A 13,214-nucleotide genomic window follows, 5' to 3' on the forward strand; every position below is an offset into this window, starting at 1 on the left:
TAAGCAATGGGAAGCAGAGAGTTATAGTGAGGAGTGAGACCTCAGAATGGCGTGAAGTCACCAGTGGAGTCCCACAGGGCTCTGTGCTTGGACCTATCCTGTTTCTGATATACGTAAATGATCTCCCAGAGGGTATAGACACATTCCTCTCAATGTTTGCTGACGACGCCAAAATTATGAGAAGGATTAAGACAGAGGAGGACAGCTTGAGGCTTCAAGAAGACCTGGACAAGCTGCAGGAATGGTCGAACAAATGGATGTTAGAGTTTAACCCAAGCAAATGTAATGTAATGAAGATAGGGGTAGGAAGCAGGAGACCAGATACAAGGTATCACTTGGGAGATGAAATACTTCAAGAGTCCGAGAGAGAGAAAGACCTGGGGGTTGATATCACGCCAGACCTGTCCCCTGAAGCTCATATCAAGAGGATAACATCAGCAGCATATGCCAGGTTGGCTAACATAAGAACGGCCTTTAGAAACTTGTGTAAGGAATCTTTCAGAACATTATATACCACATATGTCAGACCACTCCTGGAGTATGCGGCTCCAGCATGGAGTCCATATCCAGTCAAGCATAATACTAAACTGGAAAAGGTTCAAAGGTTTGCCACCAGACTAGTACCCGAGCTGAGAGGTATGAGCTACGAGGAGAGACTACGGGAATTGAACCTCACTTCGTTGGAAGACAGAAGAGTTAGGGGGACATGATCACCACATTCAAGATTCTCAAGGGAATCGACAGGGTTGATAAAGACAGGCTATTTAACACAAGGGGCACACGCACAAGGGGACACTGGTGGAAACTGAGTGCCCAAATGAGCCACAGAGATATTAGAAAGAACTTTTTTAGTGTCAGAGTGGTTGACAAATGGAATGCATTAGGAAGTAATGTGGTGGAGGCTGACTCCATACACAGTTTCAAGTGCAGATATGATAGAGCCCCATAGGCTAAGGAACCTGTATACCTGTTGATTAACGGTTGAGAGGCAGGACCAAAGAGCCAGAGCTCAACCCCCTCAAGCACAACTAGGTGAGTACAACTAGGTGAGTACTCACAACAAGTAACAACATCTCTCCTGCATCGCTCACTACAACACCCAACACCTCTCTGCTCTCTTGCACAGCTCACCACAACCCACAACACCTCTCAGCTCTCCTGCAACGCTTACCACAACCCCTAAAACCTCTCAGCTCTCGTGCACCGCTCACCACAATCCACAACACCTCTCTACTCTCCTGCACCACTCCACAACACACAACACCTGTAAGCTCTCCTGCACCACACACACCACAACCCACAACACCTCTCCGCCTTGCTGCAACAATCACTACATCCCACAACACCTCTCCGCTCTCCTGCAGCACTCACTACAACCCACAACACCTCTCCGCCCTAATGCACAACTCACCACAACCCACAACACCTCTCCGCTCTCCTGCACTAGTTACTACAACCCACAATACCTCTCCGATCTCCTGCACCACTCACCGCAACACACAACACCTCTTCTGCACCGTTTACCACAACCCACAACACCTCTCCGCCCTGCTGCACAACTCACTTCAACACACAACACCTCTCCTGCCCCGCTCACCACAACCCACAACACTTCTCCTTCCCCGCTCACCACAACACCTAACACCTTTCCTGCACAGGTCATCACAACCCACAACACCTCTCCGCTCTCCTGTAGCTCCCACTACAATCCACAACACCTCTCCTGCACCGCTCATCAGAATCCACAACACCTCTCCGCTCTCCTGTAGCTCCCACTACAATCCACAACACCTCTCCTGCACGGCTCACTACAACCCACAACACCTCTCCGCTCTCCTGTTGCTCCCACTACAATCCACAACACCTCTCCTGCACTGCTCACCACAACCCACAACACCTCTCCTGCATCGCTCACCACAACTCACAACACCTCTCCGCTCTCCTGCACGGCTCACCACAACCCACAACACCTCTCCGCTCTACTGCACCGCTCACCACAACTCACAACACCTCTCCGCTCTCCTGCACTGCTCACCACATCCACAACACCTCTCCTGCACGGCTCACCACAACCTACAACACCTCTCCGCTCTACTGCACCGCTCACCACAACTCACAACACCTCTCCGTTCTCCTGCACTGCTCACCACAACCCACAACACCTCTCCTGCACAGCTCACCACAACCCCCAAAACCTCTCCTACACCTCTCACCACAACCCTCAACACCTCTCGGGTCTCTTGCACAGCTTACCACAACCCACAACACGTCTCCTGCACTGCTCACCACAACCCCCAACACCTCTCATGCACCACTCACCGCAACCCACAACACGTCTCCGCTCTCCTGCACAACTCACAACAACCCACAACACCTCTCCGCTTTCCTGCACGGCTCTCCACAACCAACAACACCTTTTCGTTCTCCTGCACCGCTATCCACAACCCACAACACCTCTCCGCGCTCCTGCACCGCTTACCACAACCCACAACACCTCTCCGCTCTCCTGCACCGCTCACCACTACCCACAACACCTCTCTGCTCTCCTGCACGCCTCACCACAACCCCCAAAACCTCTCAGCTCTCCCGCACCGCTCACCACAACCCCCAAAACCTCTCAACTCTCCTGCATTGCTCACCACAACCCGCAACACCTCTCATGCACCACTCACCACAACCCACAACACCTCTCCGCTCCCCTGCACTGCTCGCCACAACCCTCAACACCTCTCCGCTCTCCTGCACCGCTCACTACAACCCACAACACCTCTCCGCTCTCGTGCACCATTCACCACAACCCACAACACCTCTCCTGCACTACTCACTTCAACTCACAACACCTCTCCTGCACCGCTAACCACAACCCACAATACCTCTCCGCTCATCTGCACCACTCGCTACAACCCACAACACCTCTCCGCTAAACTGCACCGCTCACTACAACCCACAACACCCTCCACTCTCCTGCACCACCCACCACATCCCACAACACCTCTCCGCTCTCTTACACCGCTCACCACAACCCACAACACCTCTCCGCTCTCTTACACCGCTCACCACAACCCACAACACCTCTCCGCTCTCTTACACTGCTCACCACAACCCACAAAACCTCTCTACTCTCTTGCACCACTCACCACAACCCACAACACCTCTCCGCTCTCTTGCACTGCTCACCACAACCCACAACACCTCTCCGCCATGCTGCACCACTCAACACAACCAACAACACCTCTCCGCTCTCCTGTACCGCTCACCACAACCCACAACACCTCTCCGCCGTCTTGCACCACTCACCACAACCCACAACACCTCTTCGCTCTCCTGCACCAGTTACCACAACCCACAACACCTCTCCGCTCTCCTGCACGCTCACCACAACCCCTAACACCTCTTCGCTTTCCTGCACCGCTTACCACAACCCACAACACCTCTCCTGCACCGCTCACCACAACCCACAACACCTCCCCGCTTCCCTGCACCAGTTAACACAACCCACAACACCTCTCCACTCTCCTGCACCACTCACAACAAGCCACAACACCTCTCCGCTCTCCTGCACCAGTAAACACAACCCACAACACCTCTCCGCTCTCTTGCACCACTCACCACAACCCTCAACACCTCTCCGCTCTCCTAGATGACTCACAACAACCCACAACACCTCTTCGCTCTCGTGCACCATTCACCACAACCCACAACTCTTCTCCGCTCTCCTGCACCGCTGACCACAACCCACAACACCTCTCTGCTCTCCTGCACAGCTCACCACAACCCACAACACCTCTCTACTCTCCTGCACCACTCATCACAACCTACAACACCTCTCCGCTCTCCTACAACGCTCACCACATCCCACAACACCTGTCCACTCTTCTGCACCACACACCACAACCCACAACACCTCTCCGCCCTGCTGCGCTACTCACCACAACCCACAACACCTCTCTGCTCTCTTGCACAACTCACCGCAACACACAACACCTCTCCTGCAACACTCACCACAACCCACAACACCTCTCCTGCACCACTCACTACAACTCACACCACCTATCCTGCGCCGCTAATCACAACCCACAACACCTCTTCGCTCTCCTGTACCACTCACCACAACCTACAAGACCTCTCTGCTCTCCTGCACCACTCACCACAACCCACAACACCTCTCCGATCTCCTGCACCGCTTACCACAACCCACAACACCTCTCCGCTCTCCTGCACAACTCACCGAAACACACAACACCTCTCCTGCACCGCTCACCACAACCCACAACACCTCTCCGCCCTGCTGCACTACTCACCACAACCCACAACACCTCTCTGTTCTCTTGCACAACTCACCGCAACACACAACACCTCTCCTGCACCACTCACTACAACTCACACCACCTATCCTGCACCGCTAACCACAACCCACAACACCTCTCCGCTCTCCTGCACCACTCGCTACAACCCACAACACCTCTCCGCTCTCCTGCAACGATCATCGCAACCCACAACTCCTCTCTGCTCTCCTGCACCACTCACCACAACCCACAACACCTCTCCGCTCTCCAACACCCCTCAACACAACCCACAACACCTCTCCGCTCTCCTGCAACGCTCACAACCACCCACAACACCTCTCCGCTCTCCTGCTCCGCTCACCACAACCCACAACACCTCTCCGTTCTCCTGCAACGCTCACCACAACCAACAACACTTCTCCGCTCTCCTGCACCACTCACCACAACCCCCAACACCTCTCCTGCGCCGCTGACCTTAATCCACAACATCTCTGCACACTCCTGCACCACTCATCAGAACCCACAACACGTTTCTGCAAAACTTATAACAACCCACAACACCTCTCTGCTCTCCTGCACCGCTCACCACAAACCACAACACCTCTCCTGCACGGCTCACCACAACCCACAACACCTCTAGTGCACCGCTCACCTCAATCCACAACACCTTCCCTTTACCGCCCACCTCAACCCACAACACCTCTCCTGCACCGCTCACCACAAACCACAACACCTCTCCTGCACGGCTCACAACAACCCACAACACCTCTCCTGCACCACTCAATACAACCCACAACACCTCTCCGCTCTCCTGTATCGCTCACAACCACCCACAACATCTCTCCGCTCTCCTACACGGCTCACCACAACCCACAACACCTCTCCTGCACCGCTCACCACAACCCACAACATCTCTCCTGCACCGCTCACCACAACCCACAACACCTCCGCTCTCCTGCCCCGCTCATCACAACCCACAACACCTCTCCTGCACTGCTCAACGAGCGATACGGACAGAGCGGCAGTGAATGTATTACTAAAGGGGCTAGAGATGGAAGGAGCTGAACATTGAGAGCAATGAGAGAGTTTACAGGTTAGGCTGGTACAACACGGACAGAGGCCGTGTGTTAAAGATTGTGTTTGTAAGCGAGACTACAAAGGAGAAGAATTTAACAAGGAAGAGCCATTTGTAATATGTGGGAGAATTAAAAAAGTATTCTTCCAGAGGGACGTGACGAGGGAGGAGAGAGCCTCCATGCTTCGCTCACATCACACTCATCGCCCAGAAGCCCTGCTGTGAACATGGGCTGTGAGACGAAACAAATGATGTAATGATTCACTCCTCTTACACCTGGTGATGAAGGGTTAGGCTGCCAGAGGCAGTAGGTGATAACGCTGCTGGAGGCTAACGTGAGAAAATTACATGTTTTTGGTCAAATATACACACTTAACTTGGCCATCCACTCCTTCCTACATAAAACAGACATATTGTTTAAAAAAAACTAGAGTGTTTTACCTCTACAGCCGTAAATGGGATATTAGGCTGAGAAATAATGTTTAAGTTCTGCGTGCTGTGTTGTTGACGCCCCCTGCCACTACGGAGGTGAGATTGGACAGGATAACCTTTCAAAACACAAGACTTGGGTACCCCTTGACTGTCGGCGACAGCGGAGAGCAGAGACCTCCTGGGTTACCTCACGACGGTGGCGGACGATGGTAAGATAGCCCCAACGTTTTGGAAATATACACACACTTCACTCTGTCATCCAGCCTTTTCCTACATACCACAGACATAGTGTTTAACATGAGATTGAGAGTGTGAGGCCCACTGCCAACCAAAGCTCTGGGTGGTCCTCTTCACTCCCCTCACCTGCTTCAAACGCCCTTCTCTAACCATACACCTAAAAAAAGTCGATCTCCTAGGCAGGCCTCCCCCTGACTGGCGCTCCCCCTCTCCTCCCTCAACATAGCCTTCTCGATCCTACTTACTTTTTATTTAACTACTAGCAGTACCCGGCCACATGTTGCTGTGGCTCAGCAATGCATGGGCATTGCTGAGCCACAGCAACCTTCCCTGTCCCCCAGTCCTCCCCACCATTCCCCCCTCACCCGTCTCCTCGGCCTCCCAACCATTCCCCACTCCACCGTCCCCTCGTCCTCCCCACCATTCCCCACTCCACCATCCTCTCTTCCTTCCCACCATGCCTCACTCCCATGTCCCTTTGTCCTCCCTACCATTTTCCATTCCCTCCATCCCCTCGTCTCCACCATCCAAAACTCCCCCTGTCCCCTTGTCCTTCCCCACCATTCCCCACTCTCTCGTCCGATGCCTTCCCAAATGGTGTGATGTTCCCATCAGAAAATTGTGAACATCAAGTGAACTGATGTTCCCATCACTGAAATATAAGAAAAACAGTTCAAAAATGAAATGAAAATATGAAAAAGTAAAAAAAAATAGCTATACTCACGAAATGAATGGTATGGTAAACAACACAGCTCTATTCCAATGCAATTCACACAAAATAATTAAATCAAAATGAAAATATATTAAAATCTATGAAAATTAAATTTAGCAATGCAATCAGAAACATTGAAATGTAATTGTAATATAATTAGTATAGCATGTGTGTTAACAGATGGTGCTGTTTTTCAAGAATTGCATAGTTTTACCTGTCACAGGTGTGGCATCTTTACTTATAATTACAAAATGAACGGTATGGTAAACAACAGCTCAATTCCAACATAATATCACACAAAATAATTACAAAAAAAATTAAATAAATCAAAATCTATGAAAATAAAATTTATCAATGCAGTTGGAAACATTGAAATGGAATTCGTGACATTCAGTGTAGCGTGCATGTTGATATTAAGTGCAACAGATGGCGCTGTTTTTCAAAAACGCATATTTTTACCTGTCACAGGTGTGGCATCTATATAGTAGGTATATAAAAAGACGCGCCTATTCGAATGGAACGTTGTGTCAGAATTTCAAAGCAATCGGTAAAGAACTTTGGGAGATTACAGCATGTGTTGCTCTTACATCCAACAGATGGCGATGTTTTTCCAAAAAATCATGTTTTCTCCGGTCACAGGTAAGGCATAGATATAGTAGGTATATAGAAACAACACGCGCCTATTCAAATGCAACATCGTGCCAAAAATTTCAAAGCAATCGGTAAAGAAGTTATGAAGATTTCTCTCACATGAAAATCACATGAAAAACTCAGTTTTTCATAAAAGGCATGTTTTTTTCCGTCACAGACGTGACATCAATATATTATGCATATAAAAACCTGCTCGGATGCGAATGGAACATTGTGTGAAAATTTCAAAGCAATCGGTGATGAACTTTCTGAGATTAGCGATTTTGAACAAACGAACATTTCCATTTTTATTTATATAGATAGATTTATATATAACTACATATGTCGCTTAACGCTACGCTATCTACATGTATTTTTTCATATTACACACCTGCACATATGCAACACACACCTACTAACACATCTCCCCCTTTTCCCCTCCACCCACATCCCCCTCACGGAGCCAGTCCTACGCATTATTCTACCTGAGGAAGTGTGCCGCACGGGCGGGGGCACTCATCTCACCCTTGGAGATGATTTCCACGCCCTCACCTGTGTCTGGTGTGTCCAACCCCCCCTTATCCTCTCTGCCCACATCCCACACACAAATCCAGTGCTACACATTATTCTACCTGAGGACTAGTGCCACGCGGGCGGGGCAGGCGCGAGCGCGGGCTACGCTCATCTCACTGCAGGACCACACGTGCGCGCACCTCCCCCTCCCCCAGGGTCCCCCCCCCCTAATCCTTGAGGACTAGAGCCCTGTGCAACACCTGAGCAGGGGGGGCCTAATTGGTTCACCTGCTTAGGTATTGGGCAGGGTTCTGGTCCTCGTTTACACTACTAGAATTAAGTTATGTTCCTACAACTAAGAAATGATTCCCTCCTAATTGAGGGAATCATTCACTATCTCACCTTCAACAATCTTAGTAAAATCAACGTAACATAGTTTGGTCAAAATAAATCCTGCCTTACAAACCTGCTCACATTTTTGGAAACGTTAACCGTTTATTCAGACAAAGGACTTACAGCAGATGTAACACACGTGGTCTTCGCTTAAGCTTTCGATAAGGTACCAAATGAAAGACTTTAAATTAAATTACAAGAACATGGAATAAATTGTGTTATACTAGAATGGATATAATAGTGGTTAAAGAAAAAATAGCAGAGGGTCGTCCTGACCGTAAATGAATCTGACTAGATAAAAGAGGTAAGTGGGGTACCAAAGAGCTCCCTTTTGGTCCCATCCCATTTTGTATTATACATCAATGACATAGACAAGGATATTACAACCCACATCCTCAAATTTGCAGATGACACTAAGATTTATGGTAAAGCAGGAAGTGACAATGATAGAGGGTTTACAAAGATCTCTACTTCAACTCCACAAAAGATCAGAAGACACGTAAGTGCTTTTAATTATTAAAAAATGCAAGACCTTGTTTGTGGGACATAGCAGTGCACATCACAATTACCTATCAACAACATTACCTTGTAGCAGATTGATGACGAAAACGACATTGGAGTTAGAGTCTGCCAATTACTGAAATTTTCAGACCACTTTTTTAAAAGGTCAAATGCAACACAAACTTGAAGCAACGGTTTCAAACTCAGCAACCTACAATGTAAAACAGAAAACAGAAGCTGCTTGTTCACCCACAGGAGTAAAAGCTCATGGGACCTCATAACTGCTGAAGCCGTAAATGCCAAAACACTGATGCAATTCTAAATCCAGCTTCATAACATCTCCAGGCTCTGTCAACCAAATGCTGTCTGCCCTTGTCGAGACCATTTTCAGATACTTAGCAATAGGTTTAGTTCAGAATCTACTTTAGCTGCATTCAGAACCCTATATGGAGATTTGAAACTTACTGCTTAATATATACTTCACAGGCAGGTAAATTTAATTATTAATATCTGAATAATTAAGAGTAACGATGTTAATTATAAATGTGTGTGAATGTAATTGAAAATAGAATGGTAATAATACTACCTAAAATGTACTTTACAAACAGGTAAAGGTCAAATTAGTTATGGCTAAAAAGGAGTAAATCTATAAAACGTTTACAAATTTACTTACAAGAAATTGCAACAAATTACATAAAGTTGCAACTAGGTACTTAAACGAAAAAGGGTGGAAAAATAATATATATTCTAATTCTGTAATACATAAATAAATGTGAAAGAAAAAAACAATGATGATAATTAACATGAATGTAAATTATTAATAAATTAATATCTGATGAGATAACTAATGTGGCTATTGAAAGGTGGCTTAATATAGAAGCAAAGATTATTAATTGTCATAAATGAAACACTTAATATGTACAAGGTCGGCATATTAATTATAATAATATATAAGTAAGGAAAAATGGGTTTTGCATTTAAGGTTCAGTATACACAGAATGAGACTGCACTCTGAAGCTGCAATAAAATAGAGATTCAGGGAGAGGATAAACTACAGTACATACATTATTAAACTACATTAAGAGGATTAAACTACAGCTAATTAGTTTAGAGGATTAAACTACAGTTAATTATCACTATTTGTACAAATGTTTCAGCCTATGGTATCATTCGACTGGATAGCAAATATACCTAAAGGGGCTGTTTTCATCTCAGAAACAACACAGTTTTTTTAAATCAATGGACTTATCAGATAGTTGGAAAGTTTCATCTGGCTGGTCTATGCATTCCCCGTTATAAACTACTGACGTACTATAATGGGGTACGTGAACCCCTGGTTGAAAACCGATGTACGTGAATAATATTCAGAACTTTAAAGTTAGATATCCTGCAGGACACATGTACGATATCGAACAATGCAGATTATGATGTTTATTTGTATATGTATACTGTCTATAATTCTTATTATGATGTCTTATTGTATATTTTTATAAAATTAGCAAACTATTCATTGCTCACAACAAAAGTACAAAAGAAGTCTACTGCATATGCTAATATGTCATTATTTGTCTTAATACATCTGGTCCCTGACTCAGAAAGTGGGTTTTATACATGTTATAATACAAATCATAAACACATTTTAATATTATGCACTGAGTGTTTCTTCATATGTAGGCCAAGACTAGACTCTGATTGTCATAGTTTTATACATAGTTAGATTGAAAAAACACAAAACAATGAAAATTACCATATTTGTATATATTTTGTGACGAATTGATTGTATGGAACATATGATACTTATCCTAAATCACAGGGCTTAGGGTTCGAATCCAAGGAGAAACATGCCTTTGCATATATTTTTCCATTCCCTTTCCGATTTAAATTAAAAAAAATGCATGTGAATGTTGAATTGTCTATAATATTGCAGTATGAGATAATATTATACTTTGCAAATAAAGATAAACAAAAGGCAGACTTACAAGAATGAGCGAGGCACCGAACACTACCACCCAGCCCCAGCCGCCGTCTGGTGCTACATCCTTCTCCTCCTTCTCCCCGTCTCCATTACTTCCAACTTCTCTTCTCTTCCTTATTATTTCTTCACCTGAAAGGTCACATTCACTAAAGCTGGGCAAGTTCGATTCTTCATCTTCATTACACCTGTGGTTGTTCCTCATTGTTTCTAAGTTGGATGCAAAGCAAATGTACACTCAATGTTCACATGACTGGGCCTCCACTGCATTTTTCTTAGTGCTACCATTTGCCATTTCCTGAAATTTTAGAATTATAATTATATTTGTTGTGTTTCTTGCGTCCCCCTCCCCCCCCCCCATCACTCTGTTTGTCCAATTGTTCTTCGAGGAATACAGCAATGTTATACGTGCCCAAAAGTGCCTCAACAAGCACACTGTTGGTGAGGACGATCTCTGAGGTCTCTTGTAATGAGGATCTTACTGTATCTGTTATTGATATAGATATATATATATATACATAAAAATGAAAATGTTGGTTTGTTCAAAATCGCTCATCTCCGAAAGTTCTTCACCGATTGCTTTGAAATTTTCACACAACGTTCCATTTGCATCCGAGCAGGTTTTTATATACATACTATATCGATATCACGTGTGTGGCAGGAAAAAACAGGCTTTATATGAAAAACTGTGTTTTTCATGTGCTTCTCATGTGAGGGAAATCTTCGAAACCTCTTTACCGATTGTTTTGAAATTTTGACACAACGTTCCATTCGAATACGTGCGAGTTTTTATATACCTACAATATAGATGCCACATATGTGACAGGTAAATATATGATTATTTTAAATAGCGCCATCTGTTGCACGTAAGACCAACACAAGCTATACAAAATATGTTACGATTCCATCACAATGTTTCGGATTGCATTGATAAATTGAATTTTCATAGATTTTGATTTATTATCATTTTGATTTAATTATTTTGTGTGACATTGCACTGGAATTGAGCTGTGTTGTTTACCATACCGTTCATTTCGTGGGTATAGTTTATTTGTTTTTTATTTTTTCTTTTCGTTTTTTTAACTGTTCTTGTTATTTTTCAGTGCAATTGGTGGTGATATTGAGCTGTGTCGATTGATCTGCGTTTGAATTGAAATATTTCGTTAGTATTTTTTGTTTTTGTGTTGAAAACATGAAAATGGACAACACGTTTATTTCACAGCTGCAAATGTGCAACAAACAGCTATGAATCCACCGGCTACAGCGTTAACTGCTTGCTTCACGTTATGTCAAAATGACGTGTTTGGGAAAACAAGGCAGTATTCGGAAGTGCCTATGTAATACATGTGGAATGCCAGTAGAAAATCATTTGAACGACGCAAACGAGGAGAGCGAGTCGATGGACATCTTGGCATATTCAAATAAACTACGATAGGCAGACTGTACACCATGCATCCTAATCAGGATGAATGCTTCTTTCTTCGCATGCTGCTGGTAAATGTGCCTGGTCCAACGTCTTTCCAGCAATTGAGATTTGTCAAGTGGCATGATTTGTCAACATGCCACTTCCCATAGTGCATGTCAAGCTCTGAATTTATTGGACAACGATCGGCATTAGGATGACGCGTCCAACACATCACATCCAAATCAAATTCGTTCATTGTTTGCAATCATATTGACCTCCGGCTGTCCGTTATCTCCAACAGAGTTATGGAATAATTATAAATCGCACATGGCTGAAGATATTATCCGTCGAATACGCAAAGAAAATTCAAATATGAACATGAATTTTACGGCAAAAATCTTCAACGAAGCATTAATAATGTTTGAAGACTTGTGCTTAGAAATTGCGAACAAAGTTTTAAATCAATTGGAAATGCCATCATCGAATCAATCTGCTGCTGCTTCGTTCGATGTAGAATTTCGTCGTGAACAACATTACAACACGGGCGATCTGTTGTCGTATGTTTAATCTAATATTCCTAGGCTAACGCTTGAACGAAAAGACATTAACAATCATATAATTCAAACTGTCAATAACGGGCTTGAAGAAATCTTCTTAGGTGCACACTGAGGAACTGGTACAACATTCCTAATTACATTGATTCTGGCAGCATTTCGATCCCAAAATGGCATAACCTTAGCTCTTGCATCGTCCGCAATTGCTGCGACATTGCTGCCAGGTGGAAGAACTGCTACTTCGACTTTGAAATCGCCATTGAACATGCAATTCATTGAGACTCTCACGTGCAACATTTCTAACGCATCCGGCATGGGAAAAGTATTGCAGAAATGCAAACTTATTGTTTGGGATGAATGCACAATGCCCCATAAAAAATTGTTCGAGGCTCTTGATCGATCATTGCAAGATTTGCGTGGAAACATCAGACCATTTGGGAACACATTAATATTGCTTGCAGGAGATTTCAGGCAAACATTACCTGTAACTCCTCGGTCTCCACC

General features: G+C 45.0%; 1 protein-coding gene across 2 annotated transcripts in view; it reads right to left on the reverse strand.

The window, feature by feature from the left end:
- LOC123756152 (monocarboxylate transporter 12) overlaps positions 1 to 13,214 on the reverse strand; it is a 159,345-nt gene that overhangs the window by 129,701 nt on the left and 16,430 nt on the right. The window contains exon 2 of one of the 2 annotated variants that reach the window (XM_069336568.1): positions 10,759 to 11,049. The exons of the other annotated variant lie outside the window; for it this stretch is intronic. Within the exon in view, the coding sequence (XP_069192669.1) occupies positions 10,759 to 10,956 (198 nt within the window). The 5' untranslated portion in view covers positions 10,957 to 11,049. The remainder of the gene's footprint in view (positions 1 to 10,758; positions 11,050 to 13,214) is intronic. 2 annotated transcript variants of the gene reach the window in all.

This window comes from Procambarus clarkii, chromosome 36, assembly GCF_040958095.1.
Source record: "Procambarus clarkii isolate CNS0578487 chromosome 36, FALCON_Pclarkii_2.0, whole genome shotgun sequence".
Classification (NCBI taxonomy): Eukaryota; Metazoa; Arthropoda; class Malacostraca; order Decapoda; family Cambaridae; genus Procambarus; species Procambarus clarkii.